Here is a 20,272-nt window from a genome sequence, read left to right as displayed (position 1 = left end):
ACAAATAGTTTTAATATATAAAAATAGTTTTAAAAATCAAAAAAACGTTTTAAAAATCAAAAAATGTTTTAAAAATGAAAAAAACGTTTTAAAAAATCAAAAAAATCAAATAGTTACTGGATGTGATTGGTTGTAGTGGGTCTTCCAGCTCAGAACTCCCCTGAACTCGGCCTCTCGGGTTGAGTCTGGTAACAGTAACCCATGGATCATCTCTGTTCCTTATCCGGGGGTACTTGATATAACAAACCTGTAACATTTTAAATAATTAACATTTACTTACTTGATCGGCCTGAGAAACAAGAATGAAAGGATCAAAATATTACAGCTTTCGTCTCGAATTAACTGATGTAACACCAAATGCATCTGTTCTCACACCTCGATCTGGAGTGATGTCGTGCCAATCACAATAGAAAACAGTACAGCGCAATCCAAGCAAGCCCAAATACTTGATTTCCAAAATCTCATGTATGTGTCCGTAGTATACATCATCTCCCGATGCAGAACAAACACCAGCATCATAGGTCGTACGCGAACGTTTCGTCTTTTCAGTTGTGAATGCATATCCTCGAGTACAAAATCTCGGATATGACTTCACAACATAGTTTGGTCCAACCACCATCTCGCGTATCCAATCGTCAAATGTTTCACCTCTGGCCAAACCAGCAGACACCTATTAATAGCACATATATATGAGTATAAATATGTGATAAATGATTTTTTAATTTGTTTAAGGCACTCACATAAGTAAACATCCATCCAGCAAATTCTCTTTGCTTCATTTCTTCTAGTTCTGCCTCTGTAGCGTATCTATATTCGAACCGCTTTTCTGCCATGAAAATTCTGTGATGACAAAAATGTAATTAATTAAGATATAAATGTTAATTTGTTAAAATAAAATTTTGTAAGATAATAAACTTACCTCTCATATTGAAGAACATCTTCGCAGTTGGTGAGCAAATATGTTTGCAAATGACTGCGCTCCTGCTCAGTAAGTCGACGGTCCTTTGATTTTCCGCTAAGTCGTCCAACATCTGTGAAAATGTCAGGAACCGTAACATGGTATGTTGCCCGTTCGCCTCTATCATCATGCCGAGCAGGTCTTCTGTTTTTGGTCTGAACTTCTGCTGGAAAGTAGTACTCAGCAAAGTTTGAAATTTCTTCATTGATCATCTGTGCGACTATAGAACCTTCCACCCTACTTAGATTTTTCACCTTTTTCTTCAAATGGAACATATACCGCTCATACAGATACATCCATCTATACTGCACAGGACCACCAAGTTCCAATTCTCTTGCCAAGTGAATAACAAGATGCTCCATAACATCAAAAAATGAGGGAGGAAATATCTTCTCAAGGTTGCACTGAATCACGGCTATGTTAGTCTTCAGATTTTCAATACCTTCAAGAGTCACTGATCTGGCGCATAAATCGCGGAAGAAAGCACTTATCCCTGCAATTGCTTCATAAACATTTCGTGGTAATAGTTCCTTGAAAGCAAACGGAAGTAAGCGCTGCATCAGCACATGACAATCGTGACTTTTTAAGCCAATAAACTTTCCTTCCTTTCTGTCGATACAGTTACGCAAATTAGATGCGTAACCGTCTGGAAACTCCACATCGTTTGAAATCCAATCAAAGAACGCATCTTTTCCTTCTGCATCAAGTCGGTATATGGGAAAAGGAGCCCTACCATTCTCATCAACATGAAGTTCTGAACGAGCACATATATCGACTAAATCCAGTCTTGACTTCAAGTTATCTTGTGTTTTACCTTGAACGTTAAGGATCGTGTTCATGAGATTGTCAAAAAAATTCTTCTCAATATGCATGACATCTAAATTATGCCTTAGCAAATGATCCTCCCAGTATGGCAGATCCCAGAATATACTTTTTTGTGCCAGTTATGTAGGTTTCCAACAGCATCTACCGGAAAACGCGCATGTCCACCGATGTCTGGCGTCCTTTCTGCACCAAAATCTCTTAGTTGTGTCTTCAAACCTTTCCCACTAATTTCCGCAGCTGGACTGTCAAACACCTTCTTGTTCTTAGTAAACAAATTCCTACTCCTACGATATGGATGATCAGGTGGTAGGAATCTCTTGTGACAGTCAAACCAACACGTTTTCCTTCCGTGTTTTAGTTGGAAAGCATCAGTGTTATCTTGACAATATGGACATGATAGCTTTCCATGCGTTGTCCATCCAGATAACATACCATATGCTGGAAAATCACTTATTGTCCACATTAGTACTGCCCGCATTTGAAAGTTTTCTTTACACGAAATATCGTATGTTTCAGCACCTTGAGCGCATAGTTGTTGCAACTCATATATTAGTGGCTGAAGAAACACATCAAGTGATCTCTTAGGATGCTCTGGACCGGGAACGAGAATGGAGAGAAACAAAAACTCTCGTCGCAAGCACAAGTTTGGGGGTAAGTTGTATGGTGTAACAATGACTGGCCATAGAGAATATTGTCTTCCACTCTTTCCATACGGGCTGAAACCATCAGTACATAATCCAAGGTAGACATTTCTTCTCTCATACGCAAAGTCGGGATACTTTGATTGGAAATGTTTCCACGCTTTTGCATCTGAAGGATGTCTAATCTCACCATCTGTTGAGTGCTCCGCATGCCATCTCATTCGTTGCGCTGTGCGTTCTGAAAGATACAACCTCTGCAACCTTTCCGTCAAAGGCAAATACCACATCCTTTTATATGGCACTGGAACTCTTCCACTCGTATCTTTATAACGAGGCTTTCCACAAAATTTGCATGTAGTCCGCTGATCATCCGCCCTCCAATAAATCATGCAGTTATCGCTGCATACATCTATTACCTGATAAGATAAACCAACCCCAGCTACGAGTTTTTGAACCTCGTAGTATGAACCTGGAGCTACATTATCCTCAGGTAGAATACCTTTAACAAAATTAGCTATCGCATCCACACAGTCTTCAGCCAAGTTATAATCTGTTTTAATGCCCATCAGTCTCATAGCAGATGATAAAGCTGAATGACCATCTCTGCAACCTTCGTACAATGGTTGCTTTCCAGCATCCAACATTTCATAAAATCTCCTAGCTTCTGCATTGGGTAAATCTTCCCCTCTAAAATGATCATTTATCATCTGCTCAGTACCTACACCATAATCTACATCCGCCCTAATTGGTTCTTCTAATCTAACCGCCGGCTGAGGTTCGCTAGTACTACCAAGTTCATAATCAGTTTCTCCATGATGATACCAAATTTTGTAACTTCGTGTAAACCCACTCAATAATAGATGAGTCCAAACATCCCACTCTTTAATAACTTTTCTATTTTTACAATTAGAGCAAGCACATCTTAACTTACCTGTTTCTGCTTCCGGTTGTTTGCGAGCTACCCTCATGAACTCGATTATACCTTGATTGTATTCTTCCGTAAGCAATCTCGTGTCCGGATCCAAATGAGGTCGATCTATCCAAGAACGAAAATAATTTGAAGAAGACATGTTTTTCTGGAATCAAATTCGTGAGACTAAGAGAGAAGAAGAAAAGAAATGGAGTGAATGAAGAGGAAGAGGGGTGGTTGTATTTATAGATGAAATCCTCCCGGCATACTGAGGAAATTTCGAGGAAATTTCGAGGGAAACAGACATTTCCTCGAAATTTCCTCGAAATTGTTTAAATCCTCCAACGGCTCTCTAACGGCTACAAGATGTCGTCGAAATATTAGAAATATCCGTCGATTTTTTCGACGACCCTGGTTTCCTCGGTATTCCCTCGAAAAATACCGAGGAAGTTGGTCTTCCTTGAAATTTCCTCAAAAAATAGTGAGGAAATTTCGAGGAAACCCCATTTCTTGGTTTCCTCGGTATTTCCTCGATATTTTGTCAGAAATTTCCGAGGAACTCATTTTCCCTCGGTATTTCCCTCAGAATCTGCGTGTTTTCTTGTAGTGCTTGGGTCGGCAAGGGACCGCGGCTTCACCACCCTCAACGTCTTCTCAGACAGTCTAACGCTCATCGGAGCAATCAACGGCAAGATCCAGCGAAAATAGTTGATCGGAATCATCACCGATATCCGATCAATCTCAACTGGATTCACCAACCTTTCGTTTTCTTTTTTTCAAGATCGCAAAACTCTCTTTCTGATTCTCTAGCAAAAGCAGCCCTTCGTGTTGTAACGACATCCTTAATGGGCTAAACTTTATTTGTTTCCTTGGGCCTTGACCCATAATGAAACTCTTTCGTGACAAAAAAAAAAGTCCGATATATGTTACCAAATCCTTAACCAAAAAATACAATGACACACTACATTTACTCATCTACGTTGAAAACAATTCAATTTTAATAGATCTTCGTTTATATCATTTACAAATGTTTATAATTATATGATTTTATTTTTCCCCTATTATAAAATATATAAATTATTTTTAAAATATATTATTTGAGAAGTTCCAGAAAAATTACAAAACCTCAGAAGACTTACAAAACCTCAGAAGATTTTACGGGTTACATTCGTAAAAATGAATTCTGATTTTTTATTTCGTCATAAGTGGTTGGTTGTAATTTTACTAGCTTTCAGGTTACTTTGCATTTGATTCTAGTTTGGGTATATATTTAGGGTTAAAATCAAGTTTTGAGTCATATTTGGCAAATTCCCTATTTATATTTTGGTATATTTTTTAAAATATGGTAATAACTAAAAAAAGGTATAACTCATAGATTATCATCGATATAATTGTTAAATAATATAATAGAAGAAATAGAAATATATTAATATTTACTTTTGAAATATTATTATTTCTATTTTTATAATTATATAATTTTTATTGCTAAAACAATTCTTCAAAATTTTATGCAGCTTTTTAGAATTGTAATTTTCTAATACCATTACCATTAATTTTTTTTTAGTATCTACAAATTTTAGGAATAATTATATCTTACGTTTTGGTAGTTATATACTTAATTTTACAGAATTTTATTTAATATATCTTACCAAAAGAAATAGATAAAAATCTTTCTAAAATTATGATCTATAATATATACATAGATGCTATTAAAAATAAATTTAAATAAAATATTATTTATTTTATCTTTTTACATATAATAAAATTAAATTTAAAATTAAAAGTCGTTAGCAAATAATATATTTTTTAAATTGACAAAAAAATATTTTAAATATAGTTTAAATTTTAGAATTTCCACACATGGTGCAAGAAAACACTTAGTAGTATTGTATATTTGATTAGTTTAGTAACATATTTTTGGCAAAAAAAAATTTGTTAAATCATTTTTAGAAGAAAAGTTATGTATTAAATATGTTTTTTGGTGACCCACCTATTCTCAAATCACACTTTAAAACCAACCCTCTCTAGGTGTTTTTCTCTCTCGGTTGATTGCACTTTTCTACTATTATATTTTCGAATTTAGATCCCTCGTGCATGTTCTATATATATGTAATATGTGATTGAAATCAGTTAATGTGTTAGGGGAAGAAATTACGGCTTATAAAATACCATTATATAGTGGTCAAATCTAATAAAATGGTTCGGTGAGAAATTTGACCAATCAGAAAATAATTTAGCTGTTATGATAATCCACAACTTTTCAACAATCCTATGTTATTGTCAAGCTGCATGTATATATATACAAATCACAGACACAAATATGTATCAGTGGAAGAAACTTATTAAATGTTGGATTGTAGTAAACGCCATGAATCATGGACCTGCGGTCAATTTCACATTAAATTGATTTGGATCTATTTGGGAACTCATTGCATGTTTGATTTTTCGTTTCTCGTTTTGATAAATTATTTAAGAAAGCAATGAACTAACGTCGTGACATGTAGCCACCGAATACATTTCGTCGCACCAACTTTGTATGTGATAAATTGCTTTAGAGTAAGTTCAATCAGTATAAACCTAACCAATAAGGAACATAAACTTTAAGGCCCCTGCCACCTGTATCTCGTCTGATGGATTACAGATGCGGTTGAGACTATATAAAATACACACTTGTATACTTTTATCGGATTCAGGTCACAAGTGATGCTATAAGTGTAAGAGTTTTATATATGGTCTTGGCGAGGTCTCATGAATGCTTTGTCTTTGCAAAGTACCTTTTTAGGATGAGAGGAGCCTTGATGGGTTGAGGGCCGGTTCTGAACCATGTTAAGTGAAACATTTGTAACCGGCGAAATTTTTGAAAAAAATTATATAGGTATAAAAATTTAGATCCCCAAATTAAAAAAAAATTCACATAGACATTACCACAAGTCTCCAAACTTCCAGGGCCGATTCTGATGGGGGTATATTCCTTAACAAACATTATTTGAGACATGTAGGAGAAACATGCTCCAACAAGATATTTTCAGTCTTTCAGATGTAAGATTGTCTTATTTAACATGGGTCAGACACAAGTGATCATCTTATATACTTCCTCTATTTCACAAAGAGTGTCATTCATACACTTTTCACATATATTAAAAAACTCATTAAAATACATTTATATTTTCATTAATGTCATATATCTAACGAATAGTATTTTACATAAATAGATTTATTTATAAGATCAATGCATTTTACAATTAATTTTTAAGCTGAAAAATTGTATAAATTGTATTGGTATTGTAGAATGACATTTTTTATGAAACAAGAAAAATGAACTAAAGTGACACTTAATATGAAACAGAAGGAGTATATAATAGGTAACTCGTATGTCTTGTTGTGTGTACAGCCGATATATAAATATTTTACTTGGTTTACCATACAATCAACCCTAAATTTTACACAATTTACTTTGATTTTCGAAAGCATATATAAAATAAAAGTGGTTTTTGGCTTATATGTCGTACATATTGCACATGTGTACTATTGGAGTATTATGTATAGGACACTTCGGCTAGATTTTAGGTGCAACGTGAAGAAAACCATAGCGTATTTTATGTGTTACAGCAAGTCTTTATCTTGAAAGTCAATGAACATTAGTATCCGTATGGGGTAAAAGGTCCACTTTGGACGTACGTAACCTCTAAAATCACCTCTGATTGATTATTACGGCTTGGTTTGATTTTTGTAGTGTTTATACATGCAACTTTCTCTTTTTGGTCGGTTTTGTTGGAATTCTTGCATATGTAGTTTGTTGAATATCTAGGATCTAAATAATACACAGTTGAAAAAGTATCATTGATACATCTTAAGAAAGGGTGTAAAATATGTTAAACATGCCAAATAAATTTCGCCTACTGCAAACAAACGGATTGATATGTTAAAAAAAAACGGATTGACTGATAAGAATGATTTATATAATTTTGTTTACTTTAAAACTGATGACAGTAATCAATTACGAAACCTCTACTTTTTGCTTAGTTTTTGACCTACATGGAAGTATTAACATTTACACCTCAAAAAACATAGATACCCAGGGGGAAAACTGAAATATTTATTGTAATAAAAACTAAGTTGATGACGAACCGTGTCTACGGTCAAGATGTGTACAACTACAAGTACTACTTACATACCCGTTTGGCCATTTCTCATCGACGACATTTACGTCCCACCACCTTCCTACTTTAAGCAACCTCCTACGTTTTTTTTTTTTTGCAAACAGCAACCTCCTACGTTTTTCTCAATTCTTTTTATTTTTATTTAATTTCTCTATATCAATGTGGGATCCGAATTACACTGGAAGTAAAAAAGAACCGATATAAATTGAGACATACAACGGGATCACTTACCCTATGCCAATCGTCTTCGTACTTTCTTTTTGGTGGAAGGTCTTCGTACTTGTATATATGGTTAATACCATGTATTTATGGTCTCCTATGTGGTCTGTGATTTGTTAATAGGAAATTTAGAGCTAAAGATACAGTATTGAGAAGCATTTAACTGCAGTTCAATTTGAGGATTCTATATTCCTGACGATTAGATATCGTCCATTATAGTTTACGGACTCTATAGATGCATGACGATGGATTATCCATGAGTGAATAAGTTGATTCTTTTGCAATATTAATTAGCTAATCTATGGTTATTAACACATTGTGTAATGCGGAGAAGTGTTTAGAGCATGTGCAATGGTGGAGTTGTGGATGGAATCCTTAGGAATTGTTTAATCAATTTTTTTTTTTTTAGAATAGTTAAGGAGTTGAGTGAAATTAGTGTGTACAATGGTGATATCCAATTAGGAATCCTTAAGAATAAAAAATTAATATTTTTTCAAATTTGAAAATTATTTTATATTTATTGCATTATAAAAATTAAAAAAACAATAATAAAAGTTCATAGATACATAAATTATTAATCATCATGAGCAAAATTTGTTCCAAATATGCTTAACTAAATCTTTTTTCAATTGTTCATGTATATGCGCATCCCGAAGCTCTTTCTGGTTCTGATCGGAAAACATGTTATTGAGATTTGTAGGTATGTCGGTTTCGGTTTCCACCTCTGAACTCCTTGTCACGCTTCCATCTTCAAATTCCGAGATGTCGATACGCCCGTAGCCATTGCGTTCATTTTCGACTATCATATTGTGTAATATGATACATGCTCGCATAATCTTCCCAATCTTTTTTTTGTCCCATGTAAGAGCCGGGTTTTTTACAATCGCAAATCGAGCTTGCAAAATGCCAAATGCCCGCTCGACATCTTTTCGGGCTGATTCTTATCTTTTAGCAAATAACCGCGTTTTGTCACATTGAGGCCGTGTGATAGATTGAATAAATGTTGACCATCTTGGATATATACCGTCTGTGAGGTAGTAAGCGAACTTATACTTGTGTCCGTTGACCACGTACTCTAACCTTGGAGCTCGACCTTCTATAATGTCATCAAAAACAGGAGACCGATCAAGGACATTAAGATCGTTTAAGGTACCTGGAGGACCAAAAAAGGCGTGCATATCCAAAGATCTTGTGAAGCTACAGCCTCTAAGACAATTGTCGGTTTGTTTGATCCCCGGGCGTACTGTCCTTTCCAAGAGGTTGGGCAATTTTTCCACTCCCAATGCATACAGTCAATGCTCCCAACCATCCCAGGAAACCCGCGTTTCTCTCCAATATCGAGTAGTCGTTGAAGATCCTCTGCTGTGGGTCTTCGTAGATACTCATCTTCAAATAAATGTATTACTCCGTGAGTGAAATGATGTAAACATGAAAGTGCCGTCGTCTCACCTAGTCGGAGATATTCGTCAACCGCGTCAGCCGCAGAACCATAAGCAAGCATACGAAGGGCTGCCGTACATTTTTGTAGTGCAGAAAGACCAAACCTCCCGGTAGCATCTCTTCTTTGTTGAAAGAATGAGACGTTCTCTGAGAGGGCATAGACAATACGCATGAATAATCCCCTGTTCATACGGAAACGGCGTCTGAATAAATGTTCCTCATAAGTCGGATGTTCGCTGAAGTAGTCATTCCACAAACGATTGTGTCCAGCTTCACGGTTTCGTTCTATATAAGCACGTTTCTTTTGCTTCTTGGTTTGGGCCTCGATAATGTTGTCGATTGTATCGTCACAGATATCGTCGAAAATCTCGTCCAATCTTTCATCCAATCCATCCTCTGAAGATGATGACATTTTGCCTGAGAAAGATTTATACATACATTATTTAAATAATTTATACATACATATTTATAAATTTATACAAACATATTTTTATAAATTTATACAAACATATTTTTATAAATTTATACATACATATTTTAATAAATTTATACATACATATTTTAAAGAATATGTAATACAAGGAGAAGAAGTGATCTAAAAAGAAGGAGAAGAAGTGTTTCTTTACGGATTTCAGTTTGTGTATTATAGAAGAAGAGTATGTATTACTTTGAGTCATAAAAGAAGGAGAAGAAGTGATGCAAGCAATACAGAAAACATTATAATACAAAGATAAAACAAGGAGAAGAAGTGATAATGTCAAACCGTTTTACAAGCCGTGGGATCAATACACTTCTTAGTAGCAAAATATTACAAGCATTCAAACTTATCATACAAAGTTTTGATAATGAGAAAACAAGGAGAAGGAGATAGTACTTATAATACACAAACTGAAAAACATTAACCCCGTGACTTCCTCACATGGGCTACAAAAAAGGACCACCCGTGACTGCTTTCACCCCGTGACTTCTTCTCCTCTTCACCCGTGACTTCTTCTCCTCTTCTCCCGTGACATCATGACCTGAAACAAAACACATTACACAACAGTTAGTATGCAACTACGCAAGCAAACTGAGCTAAGGATGCAACTACGCAAGCAACTAGCAAACTGAATTAGCACAACACTACTATGCAACTACGCAACCAAACTGAGCTAAGGAACTACTTCACGCAACCTCAAACAACACATCATAACATTTCAGATAGTAGTTTCGAGACTAGCTTCTCCTGGATCTCAGAGAGTGGCTCTTTCTTCGCAAGCAAGCGTTCAAGGACTTTATTCCTAGACACTTTTTCCTTCAGTTCTAAAACGCCTTGTAGCTTTGACAACTCCACTTCTCTAGGATTCTTCTTCTTCAAACTGGCAGCTTTGGCAGCCTTTATACCGATAGGTCTAGCCTCAGGTTCTCTATCAACCTCCAACACTTGTTTCCGCTTTTCCTTTCCACCCTCCTTAGGCACATAGTTGGATGACCATTTCTGGTCATACCTCAGCTTCCTCCAGCAGTGATCCATGACGAACTTGTTGTTGTACTTGACGGAGAATAGGTCTAAGGCGGCTTTCATTACATCATCATCGTTTTGGCCACTTCTCTGCGCCCTCAGAGCCGCATCATAACATCCAGTAAACCTTCCAACTTGCTCGTTGATCCTAGACCACCTCTGCTTGCAAGAAGGTATCTCTCGCGGCATTTGCCCAACGAGGTGAGGGTTTGCGTTGTAGTAGTCTACAATACGCCTCCAGAAAGCACCAGCTTTCTGGTCATTGCCGACGATAGGGTCCTTGCTCGTGTTAAGCCAAACACCAATTAGGATCTTATCCTCTATGGGAGAAAATTTCCTCCTCTCCTTATTAACACTAGACTCTTCAGGGACTTCAGGGACTTCAGGAACTGGGCTAGGAGACTCATCAGGAAGTTCGGACCCGAACCAAAAGGGTTCGGGTGAATCAAGGTCTACAGGAAGTTGGCTACGTAGAAGGTTTGAAAAACCAGAGGAGCTAGCCATAGTTACTCTGTGTTACTCTACTAGTTACACAGAGCCTTAAGTTTAATAGGAAGTAAACTAAGCAATTAAAGCCATTAAATCTAAGCAGTTAGGAAGATAGGAAGTAAACTACTAAACTAAAACATTAAAACCAATCAAATCAGAACATATAAAGCAATTCAGTAGCATTTATTCACCCAAACTAGAAAATTATAATACTAATTTATTCAGAACATATAAAGCAATTCAGTAGCAAGTGTTAAATTTATTCATCCATTTAATTTTGAGAACATACACCAATACAAACGTACCTTATTAGTTAAGGAAGTCAAGTGTTAAAACACTCCCGTTTGAACCCTTTGAAGCTACTCCTGCAAACACATAACATAAAGAAGTCAATTGATTAGGCACACCATTAGCTTAACTCGCATTATCAATCATGAAAAATAGATAACTTACCACGCAGAACCAAGAAGACCAATCTTATTAAAACTAATAGGCACACCATTAGTTTAACTCGTGAATTCTCTCTTCCTAGCTCACCTACACTCTTCTCTAGCAGTAGCTGCTTTTCCTCACTCTTCTCACCTTCTTCCTTAAGCCGCATTAGCAGTGACTGAAACTCCCTCATCTCCTCCATCATCGCAACATCCCACCACTTCCAGATGTGACAGTCTCCATCATCCGCATTGACGCAGCTGAAGTACCTTCGGCCTGCATCTTTGCCAGTGTAGGCGGTTGCTATAACCGGCTCCGCCCCACAGTAGCAAATTGTCGGGATTCCATCATCGGCCTCAGGTTGAGGTTGGTACTGAACCGCCTCTGGCATATGGAAGCTACTCTGACCTTCATCTGCGTACAGCTGAGCTTCAGCTTCGAGAAGTGACGTTATGTCCAAGTCCTCTGATGATGAGGACGGCTGGCTGTAGCTATATTGTCCCATTCTTGTTTACCTGCAACAAAGAATACACAGAGCATTATTCGAAAAAGACAAATAATATACATATAGAAAAAGACTGAGACTTTGTCAAAACCGTAACAACAAAAATATGGAACCATCATTGCATTTGAATCGGTAATAAAATTGAGACCCAAAGCGTTAATCTAAATCCTCTGTAAATACTAGCGGATTGAGAAACCTAAATCGAATGAAAAAGCCAAAAGATTTTGATTTTCAAACCGTAAATCAAATGGAACAAACAAGAAGAACCCTAATCGTAAATCAAATGGAACAAACAACAAGAACCCTAATCGAAAAGTTCTTCGAACAAACTAGGGTTTTCAAATCCATTGAATAAACAAAACCAAACCCTAGATTGAGAGGAAAACAAACAAGAAGAACCGTAATTACAACCGTAAACAACATGCAAACTAATCTACATCGATTAGTCTACAAGAAACGCCTTCTTTTTACCTTGACGATCCGAGAGAGATGAATCGCCGAATCACCGTCGAGAGAGGAGAGGAAATTTTTTTTCTTTGCTTCGGTCGAAATGACCAAATCACTTTACCCCATACGAAACACAAAATCGACCCGGTCCACTCACAATCGGACACGTGCATTTTTCCCGAGTCCGTAAACCACAAGGATCGAGTCCGTAAACCACCTAATTACGGACCAATCCTTAACTATGCTAAACTTTATATTATTATTTAAATTAAACCATGGGGACCATTAGCCGTTACGGACTCGGGGTGATCCTCCGTTGCACATGGTCTTAGGGAAAATCAAGAAATCCTTTGAATGAAAAAAGAAGTCAACAATCACGAACCAGTAAAATTTTATTGGGCTACCACATAGGGAAATGATTTTGATTTGTTTTTCAATATGCAGCAAGAAATCAGAAAAGGTAAGAGGACAAACTGGAAAGAAGCAGAAGCATAGGGGCTTGTGTAATGAATATAATTAAAAAAAATATTTTGGGCAAAGAATATCATTACTTATTTGGCAAAAAAAAGAATATCATTACTTAAAGAAAATGAAAACTGTGTAAACTATTGGATACGAACAAAAAAAGTAAGAAATGGAGATGGACGAAAACGAAAAAGGGAAATTAGGGTAATGAAGTCAAAAAGTCGGTTTAAATACGTAAAAGAAACAAGAAAAACGAAGGAAAAATAGGAAACTTAAAAAAGAATGATTATCTAAGGTCAAAGCATAGCAGTTGGACTATTTACATTTTTAATCTGGTCTAAAAAGAGTTACGATGAAAAAAGAAGTAAGCGAAGGAGACTTATTCATTTGGGTATGCTACAAAAATCGGTAGGCGACATCTATGCGTTCCATAGAGGCCTAGACTTATTAATCGGAGTCTAGAAATAAGATTAAACGTTAAACAAATTATTGTTTATTTTATATAAATTTTATATCTATATAAATTATTCTAATTTTTGATTTAATTTATAAAACTATTATGATGAATTAACAAAATTAGATATACAAAAGAAAAAAATTGAACAAATTTATAATTTTATATTAACATTATTACATAATTTAACATATTTAAACTAATTTAGATTAATTTTAACTGATTTTAACTAATTTAGAACATTTAAAACTGATTTGAATAGTATAAATTAGTATAAATCAGATTCTACTAAAAATATTTTGGATGGGAGTGAGTTACCGCCTAGAATCTGAATTTTAGAATCTTGATTCAGATAGAGCATAAGAGAACTATACTCCCTCTGTTTTTAAAGATGTATGTTTTGTAGTTTTCACACATATTAAAAAAACACATTAATCATGTATTGTTTTTAGAAATTACCAAATTTCAATGCATTTTAACCAATAGTCTTTCAATAAATTTAATTAATTTTATTGAAATTTACAGTTTTTATATAGAAAACATAAATAATACTATTTTTTAAATTCTATTTTGGTAACATGTGTTTTCAACGCAAATTTATCACCCATTTGACTTTGTATTCGTTATTAGAAAATAGCTTTGCAAGAATCGTTTTGAATGTTGGCTGGTATCAATAATCCATGGACCACTTCCGTTGGAGAAAAGTTGTCATGCAACTATTATCCAGAGAAATGGTAAAGAGTTTATTTATCATTGGTTACAGCAAGCGTCAATGTGTGAGATTTGTATACTTTGAAAACTGGTCTTCATACAAAATTGATGCGATACTCGTAATAAAATACTTCATCCGTCTTTGAAAGATGTATGTTCTGGAAAAAAAAAATTGTTTCAAAAAGATGTATTATTTATGTTTTCTAATTAAAATGAGCAAAATAATTAGTTAGGGTATTAAAAAGGGAAAATTCCATAAAAATACCCGAACTAAATTTTGTTAAGCTTTTTAATACCCAAACTTTTTCACTACCCAGTTTAATACCCTAACTATTTCACCAAAAATAGAATTTTTTAAGACTATTGGTTAAAAATAAATTTCCTTTTTTATTTTAGAAAACAAACTAAATACAATATTTAAAACTTAGAAATTTTATTACAAAATTTAATATTTTATACTATTTAGTTATTTTTATTTCTCAAACATCAAAACACATGTTACCTCAGAGGTCAGACTATAAATGAGTATTAGGGACTCAAAACAATATTCCAGCTGGTTACTAGTTAAAAAATATCCCATATTTCTTCTTTCTGTTTTGGTCGTCCAAGAAATTACCTATCATATCATAATTTTCCGAATTTTTATTTTTCTTTACCTTTCGATACACACGCACGAATATAATATAAATATTCACATTGTAAAAACATAAACACGAACAAAAACACACATATAAGCACGAGTTCTTCTAAAAAGGACGTCCTCTAAAAAAGACAAAAGCGAATAGAAGGAAAAAGAAACCTTTATCCTTTATAAGAACAGAAAAGTCCGTCCTTATTAATCTGTAACCTTCTCCAGTCGTAGAGAACCACGATTCATCTTAGGGTTCTTTACTTCCTTTTCTACACCATCTCTCTTCTTCTCCACAAAAAAGAGAAAATTTGTTCAGATAAATCAAAATAAAAAGGCTAGGGTTTTCGTGGGCTAATATCTAAATGGGTAGATGTAGAAGGAGCAGCGACGGAAGGATTAGTGGAGTTAGACCGTACGTACGGTCTCCAGTACCCCGCCTGAGATGGACTCCGGAGCTTCACCAGAACTTCGTTCACTCCGTTAATATGCTCGGTGGTCAATACAGTCAGTCTTGTCAAACCAGATTTTATTTCTTTTTTTCCTTTTTAAAATATCTTTAAAAGAAATTCTTTTAAATATTCATCGTCTTCGAGATTTAAATGTTTGTATTTCTTGGGTCTGAATGAAACAGAAGCAACTCCAAAACTTGTTCTTAAGATAATGGATGTAAAGGGACTAACCATATCACACGTCAAGAGCCATCTCCAGGTCAAACAAAATGATGCAAAATTTCATTTTTATTATTTATTATATCTTAGCTGCTTGCATAACATCATACTACTTTATTCACCTTAGCTTATAATAATTTGATTGTTTGTATAGTAATTTGAATATTTAAAACGTTTCTTCTTTGTTTTGTCATGCCGCAGATGTATAGAGGATACAAACCGGCCACTCTTCTTGGGCGACCAGGTAATAAATTTTATAAATATTTAGGATCACATATTAAGGCAGTAAATTACACTTATAAAGCCACAATTCAAGATTATTACGGTTAATTTCAAACTCCAACTGTAGGCATCAAAAGTGTAATGTATAAATTTAAGTCTTGTTAGACCATTGTCATACATATACATAGGGAAAAATTCAGCTATACAGTTAGTCTTGTTCCCACCATTCACATCAAAATTGTACTGCATGAATGTAATTTCACAGGACTCATTGTCATAAAAACATAAATATTAAATACTGGTGAAATATTTATTAAAACGAGGGAAAAAGAATTTATCTATGGTCTTGTAGGTAAATAGATACTTCTTAAATTTAATGGAAAAAAACGAAAGAGTGAAGAGAATATTCATCATGTTCAATTGATTAATTAATTCATGTTTTTATCATATACTGTATTTTTGGGCGACAAAAGAGAGTTCATCATCTTCAAGAAGAAGAAGACAAGACAATGAAGATCATTTTTATGACAACTTGTCTGAACACGCAAGGAATGATTGTCTTTTGGGTTTTCACCCTTTCAACATTAGGTAATTTTATTTTAATTTTGTTCATTTTACTTTTTGAAAGAAAAGGGAATATATATTAATTTGATTCTGACAAGTCTTTTTAATTTTGTTCCAGAAAATAGGTAGGCTATCATACAGTTTTGTTTGAATACGAATTGTCGAATTTATTTGATTTTTGCTTTCTCCTTTTTTTTTGTTTGGGGAGAAGAGGGCAGACTTCAGCTGATGACGATGACTTTCTTAGCATCGTGAGCATGGAGAGAACGAAGACATTTGCAGGCATTGGCGAATCCATCAAATTTCAGTCTAATCACTTTCTCGAGGTAATAAAAATAGATCAATTTATCGTTCGTATATATTCAATTTATGGTTTCATAAATAGCCGTTACGAAGTAAAACAGTATTTTAGACTCAGATTAACACTCAATTTCTAAAACCATTGAGCATTGTAATGCAATACTAGAGAATATGGATAAGGTTAATTGGAAGTTTGGAACTCTAACTATAACATTGAATTTAATGTTAAAATAATAGTACCAAATTTGATGTTTTGGTGTTAAAATAAAATTTTATGTTTTGGTATTAAACTTTATTTTTTATTTACAACCACAACATTAAATTCTACACCATCAAAATTATGTACACGATATTCCTAAGTGAATTATTCTAGATTTTATAACTTAATCATAATATTTTCCTATTCTATAATCTAGAGGTTCTAATAAATAGTCCCCTATATATTATTTTAGTAGCACTAAAAGAAAATAACCTCAAGTTGATGTGTTATTTACACAATGCTATTTCCTATGTAGCATTCTCACATTCACTTTCACCCTTTTTCTTTTAAAAACCATTTCATTACTAGAAAAATTAAATTGTTTTGCCTTTATAAAATTTGTCCAAATTGTGTTATAACACATGATAAATTGCTACAATTATTAAACATAATAATAGATGATTAGTTTTTCAATCAATCATTTATGTTATGATTTTGTTTTCCATATATAACAAAGTCACAAAGTCAAGTAGTTTCCATAATAATTCATTAAGTATGAGAATTTGGGTTGACCAAATTAACTTGCATGTCTCGTTGGCGATGACCATAATATATTGTTCAATGTTATGTTTTTTTTGTAAACAATCGACTAATACTTTTGGTTTTGTCCATGACAAAAGTCAAATAGAAAAAATCATATGTAATAACATTATATATTATATTTCATTAAATTATATATGACTTTTATCTGATTAATAACTTGTAAAATATATGACGTTAAATACCATATATTGATCCACACCTTTATATATATTAAAAAAAAAGAAGTTACAATATATATTACTAAATTTTTGTAAGTTTTTTAATATATTGAGAATCTAAATTAGAAGATATATTTGACGAGATCTCTTGAATCTCTTAACTCAAGCATCCAATTTTTTTTTACTAACACAACATAAATGTTGATAGACCAAATTATGATTCAATAAAAATTTATCGCTTCTTTAATATTGTCAAATCTCATAGTCAATATTATTTTCTATTTGTTTCTTCCTTAACTGTAAGAGACTTTCCAAAATTTTAAATTTTATACTAAAAGTTAGAGATTATTAGTATTAAATTTAAGAGAGAATTTTTCGTTTTGTTTTGAAATTAAGTGGAACTAACCCCAACTGTAAGATATTACTATATATAAATCAAGTAAACTATACTCTATAGTTTCACAACCTACAAAAATTAAGACTAGAAAAATAAAAATGCTATGAATTTCCTCTCTCACTCTTGAAGTCAGGACAGAAATCAATGTTGTAGATTAAAATGAAAGTCATTAAACTTTGAAAGTTATACTCGGCTGCTTGGTGGAGAGACCATTGAAATAGATTTCGTAGATGCAAAAATTAAATTTTGTTAGTCTTTATATTTTTTCTCAACTACTTTATGTGTTTCTAATGCATAGTTTTTTTTTTCATGAAAATAAAAAACATGTAATTATTAAGAAAGATTTAGTTTCACAATTTGATCATTTACTGAAACATGGGTGTTCTAAGCTTTTGTTTTAACTTTTCTTTTACACTCTCTTACGGCACTATTGACAATAGTTTTTTTTAGCATTTTTAATCAAATTATGTTTTGTTATATTTTGTTTCTGCATGGTTTTATTTGTCTATCTCATATGTTTCGTTTTATCTTTTATTTACGACTTTTAATGATAACAATTATATATATAATATATCTATGTTTATTTTATTTTAAATCATAATTTTATTTTATTATATCTACTTACTCTTATCGATTCACTTCCACGATATATGTTCCAAGTAAACTTTCAAAACGAATACACAAGTTTAAAAATAAAATTCATATACAGTGTAATTTATTTTTATGATTTTCCCTGTATGATGTCTTTAATTCAATTTGATCATCTCTTAAAATCTATTCACTCTGCACAGGGCGCGGGTTATCACCTATCACCCATATATTTGAGAGTTCAAATGATTTAGACTATACTAATACATTATGGACTTGTCTTAACTAGCTTTTACTGTGAAATGCTACGAAATAAGATTTCTTTTAACAACTAAAACTCATAGGTATCAGGAACTAAGAAGTTATGTCTTTGGGCTTATTTAGGCACAGAGGACGAAGACATTAGGGTAAACGAAGAAGAAGAAGAATTAACACTGTCTCTGTCGTTTGAATCATCCTCACAATTCTCAGAACGTTGGAGAAGCAATACGTCGTCACTTAGTGAAACCAGCGAAGCAATCTCGTCTCCTTTCATTTTCAGGGATTGTTTTGCTTCTTCGAAGATTGATCTTAATCTTAATCTCTATTTTTCCTCCTCTTCTTCGTAGCTGAATCTTTGTTCATTTGTTTTCAATATTAGTGTAGTGAACATTCAGATTCCTTTTAACGGTGTTTTAGCTAGGCTTCTAGATTGTTCTCGTTCGTGATGTTTTTTTTGGGCCTACGTACATTGCACAGTCTATTTCGATCAATATGACATGTTTTACCGACTGAGACAAAGCAATATGAGTGGTTATAAACTTAGATTAGACTTGGTTTTTCACATGAAGCACTAGGTTTGCACGATATGTCAAAGAGGAAGATTGGATTACAGTTGTTCTTGTTTAAATGAAAATTAATGGCTCATCCGGTGATTAGTGTATGCCTAATCTTTGTTGGTATTTATGTATTCCAGAAATAAGCATTAAACGCAGCGTTTTACCGTTTAGTAGTGGGTGTAATTTTTATTTTTGTGTGCACTTTAATTTATGAACGCATTAAATTTATAACCGTTTATTTTAGGGAAAAATGATTACAGAAATCAAAATTATTTATGGCAAGTCGCAGTATTACGATTGCAGGTGTTTGCATGTGGGTTGTAATTGCTCTTATGAATTTGGATCCACTGCGATCGTTGCTGCTATGACTTTAAAGCTACAAGTTCTGCTAAACTATCTACTGCTTTGTTTCTTGAATTTACTGGGTGAATGCATTCAAATAGCGAGTTTGGTTTTATAACTGGAACCAAAGCTGGAAGCTGTTCTGCCTAAAGCTGCAACAAGAGAACGGACAAATTTAAATACAGCTTGAGCAACTTCGGCATGACCGGTCCAGAGGGTAAGCTATTCAAACCATCGATTATGACATCCAAATTACAGAGACATATTTAAAAAAAAATCTTATTAGTATTTCTTCAACAAATAAAATTTATAGAGGTTTTTAGCTAACTATTAATTTGGGGGGTTATTTAGAAAAGTTTAAATGATTATTTTCATAGAATTAAAATTAATATTGTATCAATTATAAAAATATTAAGTATGATATGTATAGAACATTCTAAAATACAGCTATTGTAATTTCCATTATAAGTAGTATACTTTTTATTCTTTGTATATATGAAAATAATTTACTATATCTTCTAAATGATTCAGAAACCTTCGTAAAAGCTTTTTAAAATTTTATAATATAATATTATAAGTCAAAATAAATGACTTTATAAATGTTTGTATGGTTTTATAAGTTTTA

The 20,272-nt window shown here is 33.5% G+C and overlaps 4 protein-coding genes across 4 annotated transcripts; 1 reads left to right on the top strand and 3 right to left on the bottom strand.

Annotated features, from left to right (window-relative positions):
• Window positions 1-7,342: 7,342 nt before the first annotated feature.
• Window positions 7,343-9,565, bottom strand: LOC108833214 (uncharacterized). Its single transcript, XM_018606647.2, has 3 exons — window positions 9,004-9,565; window positions 8,738-8,866; window positions 7,343-7,365 (listed from the first exon to the last, which is right to left on the bottom strand). The coding sequence occupies exons 1-3, from the start codon at window positions 9,563-9,565 to the stop codon at window positions 7,343-7,345; spliced, it is 714 nt and encodes a 237-aa protein (XP_018462149.2).
• A 774-nt stretch (window positions 9,566-10,339) lies between these two features.
• Window positions 10,340-11,158, bottom strand: LOC108833213 (glutathione S-transferase T3-like). Its single transcript, XM_018606646.1, has one exon. The coding sequence runs from the start codon at window positions 11,156-11,158 to the stop codon at window positions 10,340-10,342; it is 819 nt and encodes a 272-aa protein (XP_018462148.1).
• Window positions 11,159-11,452: 294 nt separating this feature from the next.
• LOC108833212 (uncharacterized) lies at window positions 11,453-12,080 on the bottom strand. Its single transcript, XM_018606645.1, has 2 exons — window positions 11,597-12,080; window positions 11,453-11,508 (listed from the first exon to the last, which is right to left on the bottom strand). The coding sequence occupies exons 1-2, from the start codon at window positions 12,078-12,080 to the stop codon at window positions 11,453-11,455; spliced, it is 540 nt and encodes a 179-aa protein (XP_018462147.1).
• Window positions 12,081-14,967: 2,887 nt separating this feature from the next.
• On the top strand, window positions 14,968-19,391 carry LOC108833215 (putative Myb family transcription factor At1g14600). The gene is made up of 6 exons (XM_056988123.1): window positions 14,968-15,292; window positions 15,420-15,496; window positions 15,658-15,700; window positions 16,152-16,266; window positions 16,454-16,568; window positions 18,832-19,391. Exons 1-6 carry the CDS (start codon window positions 15,151-15,153, stop codon window positions 19,093-19,095), a joined length of 756 nt encoding a protein of 251 aa, XP_056844103.1. The 5' UTR covers window positions 14,968-15,150; the 3' UTR covers window positions 19,096-19,391.
• Window positions 19,392-20,272: the final 881 nt, after the last annotated feature.

Source organism: Raphanus sativus, chromosome 6 (assembly GCF_000801105.2).
Source record: "Raphanus sativus cultivar WK10039 chromosome 6, ASM80110v3, whole genome shotgun sequence".
Taxonomy (NCBI): Eukaryota; Viridiplantae; Streptophyta; class Magnoliopsida; order Brassicales; family Brassicaceae; genus Raphanus; species Raphanus sativus.
The sequence above is the reverse complement of the archived record's forward strand: the minus strand, read 5'-3'. Positions and strand labels throughout refer to the sequence as shown.

What these genes read in the sequence shown, in the direction of transcription:
- LOC108833214 (XM_018606647.2), bottom strand. Translation starts at nt 9,565, where the DNA reads ATGTCATCATCTTCAGAGGATGGATTGGATGAAAGATTGGACGAGATT. An exon ending in GATGGTTGGGAGCATTGACT is followed by an intron (nt 8,867 to 9,003) that starts GTATGCATTGGG and finishes TTGGTCCTCCAG; the next exon opens with GTACCTTAAACGATCTTAAT. An exon ending in CGCTTACTACCTCACAGACG is followed by an intron (nt 7,366 to 8,737) that starts GTATATATCCAA and finishes ACTTCCATGTAG; the next exon opens with GTCAAAAACTAAGCAAAAAG.
- LOC108833213 (XM_018606646.1), bottom strand. Translation starts at nt 11,158, where the DNA reads ATGGCTAGCTCCTCTGGTTTTTCAAACCTTCTACGTAGCCAACTTCCT.
- LOC108833212 (XM_018606645.1), bottom strand. Translation starts at nt 12,080, where the DNA reads ATGGGACAATATAGCTACAGCCAGCCGTCCTCATCATCAGAGGACTTG. An exon ending in GGTCTTCTTGGTTCTGCGTG is followed by an intron (nt 11,509 to 11,596) that starts GTAAGTTATCTA and finishes ATGTGTTTGCAG; the next exon opens with GAGTAGCTTCAAAGGGTTCA.
- LOC108833215 (XM_056988123.1), top strand. Translation starts at nt 15,151, where the DNA reads ATGGGTAGATGTAGAAGGAGCAGCGACGGAAGGATTAGTGGAGTTAGA. An exon ending in TATGCTCGGTGGTCAATACA is followed by an intron (nt 15,293 to 15,419) that starts GTCAGTCTTGTC and finishes TGAATGAAACAG; the next exon opens with AAGCAACTCCAAAACTTGTT. An exon ending in TTTCACCCTTTCAACATTAG is followed by an intron (nt 16,267 to 16,453) that starts GTAATTTTATTT and finishes TTTGGGGAGAAG; the next exon opens with AGGGCAGACTTCAGCTGATG.